This window comes from Eulemur rufifrons, chromosome 6, assembly GCF_041146395.1.
Source record: "Eulemur rufifrons isolate Redbay chromosome 6, OSU_ERuf_1, whole genome shotgun sequence".
In the NCBI taxonomy this organism is placed as follows: Eukaryota; Metazoa; Chordata; class Mammalia; order Primates; family Lemuridae; genus Eulemur; species Eulemur rufifrons.
Window position 1 is genome coordinate 57,484,595 of NC_090988.1, and position 18,493 is coordinate 57,503,087.

General features: G+C 42.3%; 1 protein-coding gene across 1 annotated transcript; it reads right to left on the minus strand.

Annotated features, from left to right (window-relative positions):
- Positions 1 to 10,083: 10,083 nt before the first annotated feature.
- Positions 10,084 to 12,512, minus strand: CAVIN3 (caveolae associated protein 3). The gene is made up of 2 exons (XM_069469445.1): positions 12,083 to 12,512; positions 10,084 to 11,523 (listed from the first exon to the last, which is right to left on the minus strand). The coding sequence occupies exons 1-2, from the start codon at positions 12,464 to 12,466 to the stop codon at positions 11,098 to 11,100; spliced, it is 810 nt and encodes a 269-aa protein (XP_069325546.1). The 5' UTR covers positions 12,467 to 12,512; the 3' UTR covers positions 10,084 to 11,097.
- Between the last annotated feature and the right edge of the window lie 5,981 nt (positions 12,513 to 18,493).

Genomic DNA, 18,493 nt, shown 5'->3' on the forward strand with positions numbered 1-18,493 from the left:
TGGTTTTCTGATATTTTTAACCATTATATTCTGAAAATTTTCTCATATTATTAATATTACTTTGAATCATTTTTGATAGCTGCATGAAACTTCATTATTGTAGATGTATTTTTCTTTGTGGTATTAGCTTCTGTGCTGATTGCCTAACTCTTTATAATAAAATTTTCCTGGACTATGCATTTGTCTATATATAGCTACAAGAGGAAAAGGAAAGAATAAAAGTCAAAATTTATGTAAAGAAAAAAATGACATAATTCTTAATTGAAAATTTCTGTTTATACTTCTGCTATGAAAGATATATACAGTTTGGTTAAGAAATGAACAGTTATATTTTGACAATGAGTATGTGAAGTATTTATATATGCCTTGAAACTTAGAAAGAAATAGAAAGCCATTTTACTTATAGCCTAGGGGCTTATGAGTTAGGTTTAAGTAAAGCTTTCTCTTTTTTATTGCCAAAATTAATACATACTCGTAAGTACAAACAATTGGAAAAGTATAGCAAATGAAAAATGTAAGTGTATCTTTCCCCATCCCATCACAAAGTATTTTTCTGTTGCATATATATTATATATTATACTTCATATAATATATGTACATATATATTTGATGGAATCACACAATTCATATGGTTCTACATTTGCTAAGTTAACAATATATTAATATCTTTTCATATATTTATACCTTTTTCTTGTCTTATTATATTGGCTAAAATTCCCAGAATAATAATGTTAAATAATAATAATTATAGTGGACATCCTTGTCTAGACATATAGAGGGCCTTTTCCATTAACCATGTGCTATAAGCAGTTCACCTGTTCACTGAACAGACAGGAGGCTGCTTTGGTAGTGGGGAACAGTTTTTCACATCTCTACAAATGTATCACATGCCTGCCACAGTTTTCATTATGGCATCTGGTGACTCTGTACCATCATCGAGGGATTAGCAATTCCCCATACCAATACCTGTTCTCAAATGAGGTTAACAGGTGGTGACATGGTCTTTTAAGGGCTTTCCCTGATGGATACCATTTGGGGTTTTTTCCCTTTGTCATGTTATCTCTAACCCTCTGATCACTTTGTGTATTCTTGGGCACATCAACTCCCTGAAAGCCACGTTATGTTCTGCAAATTTTAAAGACAAATCTCTCTCAATTAAAGAAGTAATGATTCCTAATTTATGTAAAATGTCCCTCCACGTGTCAACTTTAAATTAGAAAGGATCTGAAATACTGAAGAATCCCAAATTAAAAAAGGAAATTGGATAAGTCAAGGTTTTGGGTGTGACAGTGGAGATATGTACGTATTCTCCAAATTCACCGACCATTTCTAGATGAACGGCAAAGAAAAGACTGGAAGCAAGCTAAAACATGGAAATTGTAGGTATTTATGCCTGTGCTGGTTGTAAATTGATACTTTTAACTCTAAATTACTCTGTTTGGAATGTGTATGTTCAATCTTTCCACCCGTGGAGGAAAGGAATGTCTGACAGGAGTTGGGGGGAGCAGGGCGAGGAGACGCGTGCTGGCCTTGAAATTACATGACAGCATCTCCAAAATGCGTTTGCTTGCATAGACGCCTTCTAAGCAAATGTTTTAAAATACTTAATTGGGAATAAGAAAATTCCATTTATAAATATAAGAAACTTATTTTTGAAACTTTTTAAAAATTATAGACATGGGATCTCTCACTGTCACCCAGGCTAGAGTGCAGTGGTGGGATCACAGCTCACTGCAGCCTCAAACTCCTGGGTTCAAGCTATCCTCCTGCTTCAGCCTCCATGAAACTTATTTTTTGAAGAGTATGTTTTGGCCAGAATAAATGTGTGATTTATATGTGTGAGAAACTGAGAAATTGTGAATCTTACCAGTTTTGGGTTAAATATGTGGTTTGTCTGTGAAAACTTTAAAAAAAAAAACTATTAGCTTTGTCTATTCTGGAATGATGTATGGCTCTCAAGCATGCTGAAGTAAGATGGACTCTATTCAAGGAAAGTAAAATGCCACCATGAGTTAAATCATGTCTAAAGCCATAACTTTTTTTTCAGAATGGTTTTCTCCATGAATCCTCTCTTTTAAGGATAAGAAAGATCTTGATAGGCTGAATCAAGCAACATATCAGGGAGAAAAAAAAAAGAAGATACTTAAAGTGAAACATACCCTAGCAATTAACAAGAAGTTTCTCCCATATATAGATTCTAATGGGAGAAATGACAGGACAGTGGAGGGAGTTTTTTGAGACAGTTAAAAATTCTGCCTTGAGATGGTGCTTCAGAATCAAGAAGGGGAAAGAATCTATCACAATTCTCATTTTAGCAAAATTTCTATGTGACATTTCTTAAATCAATTTGTATAATTTCAAGTTTGGTGACTTTTATACTAAATGTTTTGTTTTAAACCCAAAAATATGGTCATAAAAGTGTATAATATAATTAGAAAACATAATACCTCTCAATTTGGACATTTCCTCATTAGATGTTGTTAATTGTAATAGAAAAACATTTAGTGGTGAAATAAGTTGTGTAGGGACCTTAATTCTTAAAGATGGCCACAGGTTTTATCTCTGACATAATCATGCAAATTATTACAGAAAATGCATCTGGGGAATATAAAAATGACATAATTTAATCTACGCAAAAAGTCAGTTATTTTTATATTAAAGCTGAAATGACAGAAATTTCTTGTAACTAAGGTTTTCAAATTCTCTATTTGCTTTTGTATTTTTATTTATTTTTTGTTTATTGAGACAGGGTCTCACTGTGTTGCCCAGGCTAGAATACAGTGGCATCATCATAGCTCACTGCAACCTCAAACTCCTGGACCAAAGCAATCCTCCTGCCTCAGCCTCCCAAGTAGCTGGAACTACAGGTATGCACCACCACGCCTAGCTAATTTTTTAAATTTTTTGTAGAGATGAAGGTCTTGCTGTTGCCCAGGCTCATCTCAAATTCCTGAGCTCAAGTGATCCTCCCACCTCAGGCCTCCAAAAGTGCTAGGATTACAGGCATGAGCCACTGTGCCCAACCTGTATTTGCTTTTATTTAAAAAAATTATAACATCTGGCTTGATATTTGTGAGAACTAAATGTAAATGAGAACATGACTGACTTATCTTTTGTGAATTGATTTTGTGAAAACTGCCCGGATCTATAGATATTATTCTATACAGATTTGCCCATAAGTTTTCAGAAATGTAATTTTATTCATTTTTCTAATAATTTTAGTATTGATTTGATTGTATTTTAATGTTACATTAATTGTAACTTGACATTCTTAATTGGTTTTGGGAAATTTATGAACTATAACACTGAGGTATATATGTGTGGGTATGTATATATAATATGTAAGTGTATATATGTGTGTGTATTCTTACATATGTATATGGTTATACATACCTGTGTATGTATATAAAGATATAGATAGAAAGGTCTCCAAAGGTCTTCCAATAAATTGGAATTTAACTAAGGTACATATTGAAATGTTTTAAAATCTATCTCCCTATGTGTGTGTATTAAAAAAGTAAGCAGTTTGAAGTTGTGACTCAAAGAAAAAGTTGAGTCTGTATTTTAAACCCCCAAAATTATAAGCCCTAAAGAGTTTTAACTAAAACTCCATTAACATGTGTCTGACTGTAGTATCTATTCATCCCTATTCTCCATTAACTGTACATGAATCCTGCATGAGAAACTAGGTGCTCTGGCTTTATGTCCTCCAGCGTTCCCCTAGATGAGCTTGTATTTTTCTTTAATTTTCAGAGAGATTTGTATTAAGTTCAGATGATGCTGACACCTGTTTGGATATATAGTCTATAAAATCAATTTTATACAATTGTATCAATTTATTACACTATGCCCCATATTTGCTCTACCAGTGCATTTTTACCTTGTTACAGAGTATATTAGTTCTTCTGAAAGCCCAAAATGAGTATTCTTTTATAATATGCTTGGATAAAGTGAAATTGTGTTTTAAAAAATAAATATCAGGTTTCTAATGTTTTAAATAAGCGTATTACAAGCAAATGATTTTGATCTGAGGATGTATAATATTAACTCACCAAAGTTTGTGAAAGTATATTGTATTCGAGTAAAAAACTAGTTGTTCTGAAAAAAATAAATTGAAAATGTTAGACTAAAGTAAGGAATAATTTGAAGTTAAATCAAAACATCAGAATAAACTCATGACTCTAAAAGACTTCCATTGTCATAAGAACACTTAAGGCAGCCTTTGGTGTCACCCTGACTGCAGCCAGGAGTCATGGGAAACAATCCACTGGGTACTCTGACTTGAGTCTCTTATGCTGATTTGCAACAGAAGAAACTAGGGGATAATTGGGGCCAAATATTAGAACAAAGAAAATCAAGATAAGTCTGGAATAGACTGTTGTTACAAGAAAACAAGAATGTCTTCATATATGACTCTCAAGTATTTAAGGAAAAAAAAAAAAAGACAACGAAGCTATCTTAGTCTGTTTTGTGCTCCTATAACAGCCCAGGACTGGGTAATTTATAAAGAACATAAATTTATTTCTTATAGTTCTGGAAGCTCAGAAGTCCAAGATCAAGGTGCTGCCATTTGGTGAGGGTCTTCTTGCTGCCCCCTCCCATAGTGGAAGGTAGAAAGGGGTGAAGCCACTCCTACAAGCCCTTTTCATAGCAGCATTAACCCATTCATGAGCCAGGAAGTAGAGCTAGTGACCAAGGGCAGGGTGGAGTAGGGCTCTGTGGATCAAGGAAAGACATAAAATGGGCCCTGTGCATTTTTAATAGAAATATTTAAGGCTAACTCTTAATAGTAGCCAAAAAACATAGAAATAATAAGTGTTAGACCAAGGGGAAAATTATTATAGAATCAAATTCAGGGACCAGATATGTGAGGATGAGTGTAAGAGGAAGAAAACATGAAAACTCCATGGAGGACGAGGACAGAGGACAGGCAGAGGAAACCCTGTGCATTTTGGCCCTCATGGGCTCCATCCTCCATTAAAAACAAAAATTATATTTTACAATTGTGTTGGTATAAAGATAATGCATTAATATTATATATTAACACATTTTCTCTTACCAAAAAGTTCATTTTTTTTCTTCTGACTTAAAAAAACTTAAAACAATTTCCTGAGCCCATAGTATTGTGGACCCTAGGCACTATGCCTACCAGGTCAGCCCTGAGAGAAAGCAACAGAGATTCGGAGAAGAACAACAAATAGTGCTAAAGTGTGAGGGGCTCCTTCAGGGCTCTTGTTCGTCCTTATACCCCTAGCACCTCTCTAGAATAAACATGTATTCTCCAAGTATTCAGTGAGCACCTACTCTGTGCCAGGCACTGCTCTAGGTGCTGGAAATACAAAAATAACTAAGATGCTGCCCTTGCCTTCAAATTGTTTCCAGTGTCAAGGGGGCTGTATCTATTAGGACTCTCAGTTGCAAAGAAAAAACAAATACTAAAAAAACTGAAATTGGGGTTAAGCAAAAAGCATATTTTTTTAGCTCACATAAATGAAAATGTTTGTGGTAAGAGCTGGTTTCCTGCATGACTGAATTTAGGCATCAAATGATCATAACAAAAAAACAATAAACAGTGAGCTCTCACATGCTTGGCACAGTCCTGCACATTTTACACACATTCACTCGTACAACTCACAACCAACCTACTAGGTAGGCAGTATCACTAGCTCCATTTTACCAATGAGAAAAGTTCGATACGCGACTTCTCTCCATTTCTCAGGTCTGCCCTTCAGTATGTGTGTTTTCCTCTTGGGTCCCCACAGTAGCCCCAAATTTATTAGAGTTATTTATGAGAGAAAAATTCTGTTGATAACAGGAGTTGTCAACAAAGAATCTGCAGGGCTTGGTGACTCACTGGATGTGGGGTTTGGAGCAGAGGTGCCAGTAAAGGGTCAAGTCTTTGTTACACTTTATAAGGTGAATACAGAGGAGAATCTTGACTTTGGAGAAAAGATGAGTACAGTTTTGGATATGTTGAATTTAACATGTCAATGGGATACTCAAATGAGTGTAATTTTTTTTATTATACCTCGAGTCATTCTAAAAGTCACTTGAGAAATTTACACAAAAAGAAATAATACAACAGGATAAAAAATAAATAGAAGAGGAAATCAGGTTGCAAAAGATTATTTCTCCTTGGGAGACCTCCTCTATATTGCTACCACCCCTGCTGGGTTAGAAGACCCATCTGCATGCTTCTATAGCACCCATATTTCTCTGATCATAGCACTTATTCAAAACTGTATTGCAACTGCCAGTTTAAGGTGAGTTATATAAAGGCAACATTCTTGTCTATATAACGTAATACACCATCGATCTCCATCACCTAGAACAAAATATCAAATAAATGAATGAGTGAATAAAGAGTCTTATTTAATTCTCATAGTTGGCCTGGGAAAAGGGAATTGTCATTCACCAGCAATCAAGCTCAGATATCACTGACTATGAAAGCCATGCTTTGTCCACCGCACCTTGCCACCTTCCTATTTAAAACAGATACAGGATCGCATGCAGTACTGCATACCTATAATCCTAGCACTTTGGGAAGCTAAGGAGGGAGCATTGCTTGAGCCCAGGAGTTCAAGACCAGCCTGGGCAAGAGAACAAGACTCCATCTCTACAAAATAACTTTTTTTTAATTAGCTGGGCTCCTATAAATAAAAAAAAGTTTTTAAATAGTGCACCTATATAGCCCCAGCTACTGGAGAGACTGAGGTGGAAAGATCGCTTTAGCCCAGGAGTTCGAGGTTGCAGTGAGCTATGATTGCGCCAATGCAATCTGGCCTGGATAACAGAGCGAGACTCTATCTCAGAAAAAAATTAAATAAAACAAACACAGGTGAACCAAAACAATTAAAAAAAAAAAAAAAAAGGATGGCCAAGACTTGAAGGAACAGGAACATACCGTGAGGAATAGCTGTATAAACCAGCAATGCCTGGACTGAAAAGAGATGGTGGAGCAAATGCTAGATGAGTCTGTCTTGTGTGCCTGGCTGGAGTTAGACTCTAAGGATATAAACACATAGAAATAAAGGACTCTTATTTTAGAGATGTTGCTGAAGGAGGACCACATATCGGAAATCATAGAGACAGAGTTTGCTCTCAGTATAAAGAAAAGGTTTCTATCAGTCAAAGTTGTCCCAAAACAGAGTTGCCGAGATATAGTGAGTTCCTTGTCGCTGGAGTTTTTCAAGTCTTGGTCAGTTACGGATAGACAGCAAGATGGTAGAGGACACTTTCGTGCTGGCAATGCTAGTGGACTAGTACCCTAGCCTGGGCTTTTGAGTTAGTTCTCTTCAATGCTGGGGTTATATTATTCCTCCACTCGCAACAAAGGAAAGTCGAAAGGATCTCCAGCACTTAACTAAGGAAGAAATTTCCTACCAGGAATGTATATATTTTTACCCATGTTAGAGGACTATCACAGCAGAAAATGGGCATACTGTGTTAAATAAATCCTGCCCATTATCTTTACCCAGTTTCCACTACTGCATTTCCTTATGCTTTAAGATCGTATCTTGGCTTCCCATGTAGACTTTGTTGCAGGATGAAAAATGTTCCGACTAGCTAGACTATTCTAGCCACTTGGCAGTTAGATTTCTAAGGGAAATTAATGAATCCAGCACTCAAATTAGTGTTTTCTGAGTTTGGTTATTGCAGATCAGCCTGATCGTGCTGGATTGCATAATAAATTTGTACTTCTGGCCTGATAAGCTGAGAACCAAACTCTGAATTTTAGTAATCCACCAGCATCCCCTTCACTTGCTCAAAGCAGCTTCCTAAATGCTACACATGCTGGATAACAAGTAGGTACTCTGTGTCAGTGTCTTAACTCCCTTTAATTTATAATAATATTAGTAAAAATAACTAGCAGCGACAATGGAGAGCATCATGTAACAAAATGAGCTATTAATAAATTGAACTAATTTTGTTTTAACTTGATTTTATTATTTGCTACTGTAGACAATAAAATATACCATTCCTCTTCCTCCCAAAATTAGCCAAGCCTTCCGGTTTCTAGGGGTCGAGACATTTTATATGGGAAATGTACAGTTAAATTCTTAATTTTGTTTGGTGGTTGAAATGGGAAAATCAGGTAGATTGCCAGGGATTTGGAAAAACAAGAATTTATTTTTCCTTGAGGATAGAGAACTGAGCCTGTTCATACCACCCCCTCTGAGACGGCAGAGCCTTGAAAGGGGTGGCTGCTGGGAAGCTGGTGCATTTTCAGCACGAGTCTTGGAAGACTTCAGGAGGATCCCGAATTTTCCCATATGGAGCCATTGCAGACCCATTTCCCCGACATCCCCTCTACCCCGCAGAGCTGGACAGGCAGACCTCGCGGTAGTTAGATGAGGCATCAACCAGCACACTGGCTCCCCAACAGTGACATCGTGTGGTCAAAAGGAGCAAGAGCAGCAGAGAGATGCAAAAGCTTAGAGATGGTGAGAAGCCCTTGGTATAAACTGTACAATCTAGGAAACGGGAGGATAACTAAAATAACTGATAACAGACTTCCCATCAATTGTGGCAGGTAGGGGCTTAAACTCCTCTTATTGAATTAACGAAACTAAAAATGTGACACTACTTGAACTCAAGTGTTGAGGAGTAATTTATCCATGTAACTCTGGTCCCAATTTTAATCCCCAATGTCTTTATCTAAACTATACCCCTCTCAGTCATTATCTGTATTCTTAATCTGTTTTCTTTTCTTCGGAGGCCTTTGTGGTTCATATGATTACTTGTTTATTATCTGTCTCCTCCTGCTAGAATTTAACTCTATGAAGGCAGGGATCTTGTCTTTCTTATGTGCCACTGTAACCTCAGGTTTTAAACTAGTGCCTGGAGTTGGGATGGTGGCTCACACCTGTAACCCAAGCACTTTGGGAGGCCGAGGCAAGAGGATCACTTGAGGCCAGGAGTTCAAGACCAGCCTGGGTAACATAGCAAGACTCTATCTCTACAAAAAAATTTAAAAATTAGACATGGTGCATGCCTGTAGTCCTAGCTACTTGGGAGGATGAGGCAGGAGGATAGCTTGAGCCCAGGAGTTAGAGGTTACAGTGAGCCATAATCACAACCACTGTACTCTAGCCTGGGCAACAGAGCAAGACCCCATCTCAAAAAAAAAATTAAAATTAAAAGAAATGTTTTTAAAAAATAAAATAGTGCCTTTTATACACTGAGTTCAGTAAATGTTTGTTGAATGAGTGGACAAATGAATTGTGTACCTGAAATTTGTGGAGCAGAAAATGTGCTCCACACACTGTGTTAGGCAGTTTGACTCATGTCACTTAATCTTTGCAATATTCCCATAGGGGCTATTATTATCCCATTTTATAGATAAAGGAACTGAGAACCCAAACTAATGACCACTTGTCCCTCACCATTCCTGTTTTCCATCTCACTATTGATCATTTCCAAAAACACTTCCAAAACATCCCCCACTTACCCTCCTTCGGGTTGGGTCATGCTCCTTCCCTGTGTGCTCTCAAAATAACCTACACATAACTTTTGCTGCGTGTATGTCATTCATTAAAATTGTTGGTGTCTGTATCTCCCACATAACTCTGAACTCCCTGAAGGCAGATATGGTCCCATCTTGGTGTTCACAAGCCCCAGCATAGGACACGGAACACAGTAGGTACTCAAAAATGTTTTTATATGACAGTGACTGAAGGGCAGGTGATCATGCTCCCCCATCCTTAGCCACCCCTCTCTCGCTTCTCACTTGTCTTCTTCTGTGATGTTCTTGCTTTACTGCTCGTGGGAACAATCCCCAGCCCCTCACAAGCGTCTGCTGTGTGCCAGGCACAGTATTTGGAGTGGAAAATACAGAAATGAATAAAAGAGTCCCTTAATGCAAGGGAGCCGTGGTCTAGTGGAGTGGGGTGGGGGAGTAACCACAAAGAATCACAATCAGTGCAGTTAGCACTCGGAGTGCAAGTGGTGCTTTGGGAGCAAGGAAGAGAAACACCTCGTCCTGAGACAGGTGTGGCTACAAAAATGGGTAGGGACCAGATAACAAAGGGCTTTGAATATAACGTTAAAAAGTTTGGTCTTTATTCTGAAGATGGTGGAGAGACATTGAAAGGTCTAAATCAGGACATTGATGAGATCAGATTGGCAGTTCAAATACCAATTGGGCAAAAGACAAGGCCTTAAATGGGTCAGTGGCCATGGGTATTAAGAAAATCGAGCAGATGGCAGAGGTCAAATCAACAGGATAACTGTTTCCACATAGGGGGATGAGAGAGCATCCTTGAGCCAACGAGGACTCCCAGGTTTCTGTGCGGATGAACGTGCCATTCATTGGTAAATAAAACACAGGAGGGGGAGAAATTCTGAACCTTGCATAGAAAGGCCTGTCACATATTGAGTAGGTGCTCAATAAATAGCTGTTGAAGGGAACTTAAAGGCAGTAGACTTCTGCTTTTGAAGTACATTTCAACTGCTACTCAAGACAGTGGTGCAGGGTGTATGTGGCTGGTGGGAGGGGCCAGGAGTGAATGTCAACCTCAAAGTACCCAGAGTGAAAGGAGGGCTGAGAAGGGAATTCTGGAAAACTCAACTTTTAAGAGGTGATAGAAGAAAAGACTAAGAGGAAATCCATTGGCTGCCATTTATTGAGCACCTACAGCAAGGGACTGTACTGAATGCTTTAAAAATTGCAACTAGGTATCCCAAAGAGAAACGTGTTTACGGAGCAAGTGCCCAGCAGGATACTTCTATGTACCGTTAGAGTAGAGCCCAGGATTCCGTGGAAACTGGAGAAATCGTACAATGATCTATTAATATTTGACATTAAACCCACATTCCAGGTTCCAACACTTACCTTAGTCCCCCACCTCCCCCACCCCTTCACATGGAGTCTGGATACGGTGAAATTACTTTTATTCATGGCGAGTGCAAGCAGGTGTGAGTAGCTGCACCTCTTTTAGAGGACACAGGGTACTGAGCTTAAGGAACTGGGCAGGGAGAGCCCGAAAGGGGCTGCAGATGCAGGACTCGCTCCTTATTAGGGCGCGAGTGCTACATTCTCAAAGGATTTATTTTGGGACAAGGCATAGGCACAGAGGAGGCGGGCAGCACCAGCCATCAGGCTGCACCCTCTATTTGTTGCAGAGCCTCTTTGGCAGCCCCAGGTCTCCCGGGATCTTCCTCGGTGTCCTGCGAAGGCTCTGGCTCCAGCGGGGATTCCAGCGCAGGCTGGGCTGCAGGCTGGGCTGCAGGCTGGGCTGCAGGCTGGCCTTCAGCGCTCCGGCCAGGCCCGAGGCGAGGCGGCTTGACTGGCGTGGGCGGTGGCGCTGCAGGGCCTTTCCGGCCCGAAAGAGCTCTTCGCAGGCTCTGTACCTTCTGCAAGCCGGTGCGCCGCAGCCGCCGAGCCCGGGACTCCACCGGCTCCTCGTCGGAGCTCTCTCCAACTTCGGCCTCTGGCTGCTCTGGGCCCAGCTCGGACTGGTCTCCCGGGCCCAAGGGCTCTGGTGCTTTCTGGAAGGCGCTTGCTGGGATTTCAGCCTCCTCCTGCATGTGACGGACAAGGCACTGACCCTGGCGGCCCCTTAGCCCAGAGCAGCCTGAGACTCACTGCTTAATTACACAAGGGGAACCCGCCCCACCCTCTACTCCCCAACTGGAGAGGGAAAGAAAAGGCGGGCCCGGAAAGGTAGGGGGCGGGGGAGAAGGGAGGGAGGGAGAGCTGCGGCCGAACTGCAGAAATTTGTCAAGTGGGTGAGACCCGGTGAGGGACGCGAGACGACGACGGTGGCCGCAGTCATGGAATGTGCTTGCACCACCGTTACTTTGGGGACGCTCTGGGACTTAGACCAAATTGTGCGGACGTGGCCTGAGCTAGAGCTGGGCGGGCGTGGATTGGCCAGGCTGGGCTCAGGCGTGCGAGGGAGGGATGGGGCTGGGGATGTGGGAAGTGGGTGCGGCTCCTGACGTCTGTTTCCACGGCAACCAAGGGCGGGTGGGGACAGGAATGTGCCTGTGGTGGGCGGATGGGAAGAGGGATCCCCGACACGGTGGCCCAGAGGCTTGGACAGGCCCCGGATTGGGGGGGACGCTGGAGGTCACTGACCTTGAAGAGCAGAACGTGGAGCTTCCCGCGCGCCACCAGCAGCCCGTGGTTGGCCTCCAGCCGCCGCACCTGGGCCGCGCGGCGCACCGCACGCTCCTGGGCAGCGTCGGCGTGCGAGCCCACGCGCTCGGCCTTGGCCAGCAGCTGCGCCAGGGTGTTGCTGGTGGTGTCGTGGCTGCGACTCAGCGCGCCCAGGCTGCTCTGGATGCGGTGCACCGAGCCCGCCAGGCCGCCCTGCCTCTGAGCCAGGCCGCCCTGCCGCTCCCGCAGCGTCTCCAGCATGGTGGCCAGCTTCTCCAGCAGGGTCACCACCGTCACGGCGTGCACGGGGCCCCCCACCGGCACCTCGGGCACAGGCCCCGGCTCCAGCGCGCTCTCCCCCATGATCTCTGACCGCCTTGCCCGCTCAGCCTGCAGCCACTGGCTACACTGTGGGCTGGGGCCGCCTTTCCCGGGCTCCTCCCCAGCTCCAGCCGTGACTCAGGCAGGCGGAGTTGGCCAGGCGGGGGCGGGGGCCGTTGGTGGGATGTGGGCAGCGGGGTCCTTCGGAGGCACTCCCCCTTCTGCTGCCCAGCCCCGGGGACCCGCTGGGAAGCAAGGAGACCCCAGTCCGCTCCCCACAAACCCTCTCACTCTGAGTTTGAGTTCCCCTCCTCCTCTCCAGGGTGCCTCTTTCTGGGACGTACGCTCCCTACCCGCAAAGGGCGAGTCACGGAAAATTTTATTTCATGCATCGAATGGGCACAGAAAGGGCTGGAAAGAGATAACCAGAGGGGCTTCTGCTGCCGCCCACCCTTGGCCTCCCACACTGCTGACGAATGTAGCTTCGCGCCCGCAGGCTGGGCACGACAGACAGGGAGGCCCTGGAATGTTCCGCTACTGATCTAGGAGGCCCCGCTTTGTGACTGAGCTGGCTGCACAATGTGGGCTGGCGGGCGGGGCATCCTCTGGTATTTTCATAACAGTCATTGCCAAGGTTTAGCTGCAGGCTGCAGGCTTCGTTAACTGCTTCTCTATTTCTTTTCTTGGGTAACATCCTGTTGTCTTTCTCTAGTTCTCTGCCCTCTCTTTCTTTAGGTTTAAGGGTAAGCTCAGCAGCATCTAGCTCCTGCACCCAAGCTTGGGTGACAGGCAGGACACCTCTTCCTTTGAAACCCTTAGAAGGGTTAGGGTAGGTACTGGTATGTCTTTGTTTTGATGGAGGTTGGTTGCAGCTCCTGCCTAATGTCTTTTGTTTCTCGTTTTTTGTTCTCTCTGGAAATAGGTGATAATATCTGCTAAAAGTTTGAAGTTGCTGCTATAGACAGGGATGAGCATGGAGGGTCCAGTTAATGATGTGGATCATGAATTTGTAATGTCATCAGTTGGGGAAACCCCGTGCCTTGTCTTTGGCTATACTTTGCAAGCCGTTTGTAGTCTCACAAGTTCAAGCAATCTGTTGATCCTGATACCTCTCTTCCTCTTCCTCTCCTCACCCAACCCGTGAGGGCCACTTGATAACAACTGTGGAAGAAACTTGTGTCACTCAGGAAATAGTTATGTGGGCCTCAAAGGACCCAAGATCAAAAGTACAGCAGACAGTGGGCAACTTATACCAGAAATCTGGTGATGCTAAGTTGATGCCTGACTTCTGCAAATACAAGGTCAAGGAGCCTGGTCTCCCTGCTTACCACAAGAGAAAATGGATTCCCTTGAGAGCCTGGTGGAATCACCATCTCTTCCAGTGAAACTACATTTGCCCAGAGAAATCCATCGAGGATGTGCCAGTTAAAATGTTTTCAGACTGAGGGGACAAAAACCGAATTCAAACAGTTCTTAGTAACAGGAAACCCAATCCAAGCATAATTGGAAAAGACCATTAGTAGAGTGATGATTAAGTGTGAGTCACTCATAGCTCCAAAGCTGGTTCTTTACAGTTCTCTCAACTGCTCAACCCTGAGCCGCATCCCCCACCCCCACACCCCCCACACACAGGTTTCAGCTTCATTCTCAGATTGGGAGTAAGGTAGCCACAGCTGCTCCAGGCCTCACAACTCTGCACAAGATCTAAAAGAAAGAGAAGGCCATCTTAAAATTTAGAACACTTATTTCCCAGAAGCCCCCTCTAATTTTTCTACTTGCCTTCCACTGGGATACATGGTCATTCCAAATTCTGTGGCTACGAAAGTGTCATACATTGATGGGTTTAGGCCTGAGTTCCTGAACCAATCACTGACAAGAGAGCTAATAGTTACCTTTTGACAAATTAGCTCCACTTCTAGAGCAGGGTAGGTTCAGCTTCCCCAGGAGCGTATAAGTGGTATGGGAGGAAAAGAGGATATCTGTACAAGAATTGGATAGTGCTAGGAATGGGTAGTCAATCATAAATACCTGCTTCAGAAAGCCTGTGAAAGAATCACCAGCCTTGAGGAGGGGAGCTAAGGGAGTCCAGTGCATTTGGAAGCAAGAACTCCTTAGATAGGTTTTTGTCTTTTCACAAGACAGCCTACCATTGAATGGATAGATCTTTTTTAAAGACCTGCTAAATCTCTCTCTAGATAGGTAGGACCTTAAAACCTAGGAATAGAGCCAATGATGGTTCTGACAGCCTCCCCGAAACCTCAAGTATAAAAGCCATAGGAACTGGCTGATATTGGGAAATGGAAGCCCGTGCAAGGTGTATAAAAATAACATGGGACATCCCAGAAGAATGCTGAGTCAACAAAGCCCGGATTGACAGAAATTGTAGTACAGTGACCTTGATCATCCAGGAGTATGCAAGGAAAAATCATGTTGCGGTTTCCAATAAATGTGGGAAAAGAAGAAAGAAAACAAGGATGCAGTATCCTGTGTTAAAAGAAAAATTTAGGCACATTAAAATTTTAAAGAGTTTATTTGAGCTTTTGAGTTTTTTCATAACTTGGGCAGTGCTCAAAACCAAAACAGGTTCAGAGAACTCTGCTGCAATAGCATGGGCAGTGAATGTTTATACATGGAAGTAATACAAAATATATTTGATTCATTAGAGTGGAAAGTCCCTAGTTAGAGGTTAGTTGGTGGGTTTTGATTGGTAAAGTCTCTAGTTTTGCTTTACTGTTTACATTAGGCTTTGGTTTGCTTATGTAGAAACCCGAAGTGCTGGAGCTGTCTCAGCCTGATGGCCTCCCAGTTGAAAAAAAATTTTAACACCCCTAAGACAGTGATCATAGTTTAAAGATTTCTAAACCAAAGTTGTGGCTAGAATCCACTCCCTCAAACCCCTTAATATGGACATGAAACGTGGAAACCTATTGTTGTCGGTTGGTTCTGTCCCCAAAATGATACGTTCAAGTCTTAATCCCTGGTATCTATGAATATGACCTTATTCAGAAATAGAGTCTTTGCAATGTAATCAAATTAAGATAAGGTCATAATGGAGTAGGATGGGCCTTTCATCCACTATGACTAGTGTCCTTACAAGAGGGAAAGAGACACATAGGGAGAACACCATGTGACAACACAGGCAGAGATTGGACCTTTGCTGCCACAAACCAAGGAACACCTGGGAGCAACCAGAAACTGAAAGAGGCAAGGAAGGATTCTCCCCTGGAAGCTTTGAAGGAACATGGCCCTGCCCACACCTTGATTTCAGACTTCTAGCAACCAGTACCGTGAGAGAATAAGTATCTGTTGTTTTTAGCCACCTGGTTTATCATAATTTTTGTTTTAGTATCTCTGGGAAACTAATATACCCACTGATTAATCACAATCAGTATCACAGTATCCCTTTGCCCAGGATATCCCCCCAGAAGGCCTCTCCAGTTAATTCTCCAGAAGTATGAAATTCTCTGTAAGAAAAGTTAATAGAACCTGAAGACTCCCAGTAGAACATAGACAGTTAAACTAATAATTGCACAGGTAGAATGGGTCTTGCAAAAATTAGTGGAATGTTATGGTAGTTGATGCTTTAAAAAATCAAAACAAAGGTATTTCCCACCCTGCTTGTCAAGAGTTCCTTTTATATACTGGTCCATCTCCTCTCCAGAGCACAGCATACTATGAGGAAGAGTTGCTTCTATTAAGAAAAAAAATTCACTACACCTTTCATCAGGGCTGGGCCTACCTGGAATATATCTGCCTAACAAAGACTTGCTCAAAGTGGCCCTCTGTCTCTACCTCTGTTAAGAACAGCTAGGTGCTTCTTTTACTTTAAGGAAACCACTGAAAGAGACAGATTGGTGAAACACGTGTGATACCTCCCACTGCAACAAAGAACAACAGTTAATGGATGTTTGGATTTTAGAGTCAGCACATGGTCAACCTTGGAATTTTTACACACTATATACCTCGGGTCATCCAAAAGGGTATATACTTTCAGTAGAATTGAGAGGAGCCTCAGTGGCTGACCCTGGCAAGTTACAAGTTACAGTCTAGTCAGTTCTACCCCTTGAACCCAGTAAGTCAGAAAGATGAGACCTGAGGCTCTGTGATTTCTGCCTCTCCCACCAAGGTGGTTTGGGGGTAGAAAAGGAGAGCAGATCCTATAAGGGGAAACATAGCAGAAGTATTTAGGATTTTGGACTAAGGTAATGCTTTAGCAGCTTTTGAAAAACAATTGCTGCCTTATTACTGGATGCTAGTGTAGAGATTCACCAGATGTTGCTGGATGGTTTTATGTATTGGAACCCTATGTCTCACATAGCAATATATTCTAAAAGTCTTTGATTATTAAAGAGAAAAATCAAAATCTAAGAAGGGATGAGAGCTATCTATGTGAGTTCATTACACAAGAAATATCCCTGACCCTGAGCCTACTTTTAGCTGCCGAGACAAACTGGACATCCTCCAGGGACTTAACCTTTGACTCAAAAGTAACAATGTTGGTGGGGAGTAATGGCTCACACCTGTAATCCCAGCACTTTGGAAGGCCAAGGCAGAGGAATCACTTGAGGCCAGGAGTTTGAGACCAGCCTGAGCAAAATTGTGAAATCCTGTTTCTACAAAAAATAGAAAAATTAGCTGGACATGATGGTGCACACCTGTAGTACTAGCTACTCAGGAGGCTGAGGCAGGAGGATTGCATGAGCCTGAGAGAGTTTGAGGTTGCAGGGAGCTATGATGACACTAGTACTCTCTAGCCCAGGCAACACGACCCTGTCTAATAAAAATAAATAAATAACAATGTGAGGCACAAACATAGCCACCCATTTAACAGGGAATGAGCCTCAGTAGACACGCACCACCTTCCACCCTTTGTCATAGACATCCTGTCTACGGAAGGGATAAGCCGTTCCACACAATGAGAGAGTTCTGTGTCACTAGCAATTAAAAAAGCTGTAAATTTGAGGCAGCAGGAAGTGAATTTGTATTGACTCCAGAAATCAAAATATCCAAATGGAGGGAAGATCTGGAAAGGTATATTATAACCAATAGGTTTGGGGATATTTTTTATGGCAAGAATCAGGCATATTATTCACTCAAATGACTACTTTATATTTCATATTTTAGTGGGTCAAATGGTGTCTTAGTCCATTTTCTATTGCTATACCTGAAAACCACAGACTGGGAAGTTTATAATTAATAGAGGTTTATTTAGCTCATGGTTCTGGAGAGTGGGAAATCCAAGAGCATGGTGCCAGCATCTGGTGAGGGCCTTCCTGCTGCATCTGCACATGGTGAAGGACATCACATGGTGAGAGGGCAAGAGCATGTGTGTCAGAGATTTCTCTTCCTCTTCTTATAAAGCCACCAGTCCTATCATGGGAACCCCACCCTGATGACCTTATCTAATCTTAAGTACCTCCCAAAGGCCCACCTCCCATTAACATATGATTAGGTTTCCAACACATGAAATTTGGGGAACACATTAAAACCATAGCAAATAGCATCCCCCCAAAAGATATGTTCAAGTCTTATCCCCTAGTCCTGTGAATGTAATCTTATTTGAAAATACGGTCTTTGCAGATATAATTAGTTTAGGAATCATGAAATGAGATCATTCTAAATTTAGTGTATACCCTAAATCCAATGACTGGTACCCTTATAAGTAGAGGAGAAGCTACAGAAACACAGAAAAGACAGTGATAAAGGCAGAGATTAGAGGGCAGCCACAAGCCAAGGAATGCAAGAATTAATATCCACCAGAAGCTGAAAGAGGTATAGAGTGGACTCTCCCTGAGAGCATTCTAAGGATGCGTGGCTCTGCCAGCACTGATGTTGTATTTCCACCCTCTTGAACCTTGAAGGAATACATTTCTGTTTTTTTAAACTACTAAATTTGTGGCAATTTGTTACAGCAGACCTAGGAAACTAGTACACATATAGACACCTACCAAACAGATTAAGAGCAGAAAAAACAATTTAACAACAAGTAAATCAATCAATATGTTGTGGAGGTATGTTGTGGCCAAGGCACACTGGGTGCAGCAGAGCACCATGTACCTGAGATGAAAC

Bases quoted from the DNA above. Each gene is read 5' to 3' on its own strand.
- CAVIN3 (XM_069469445.1), bottom strand. From the start codon at position 12,466: ATGGGGGAGAGCGCGCTGGAGCCGGGGCCTGTGCCCGAGGTGCCGGTG. The intron at 11,524-12,082 runs GTCAGTGACCTC...CGTCACATGCAG, and splicing joins TCCACGTTCTGCTCTTCAAG to GAGGAGGCTGAAATCCCAGC.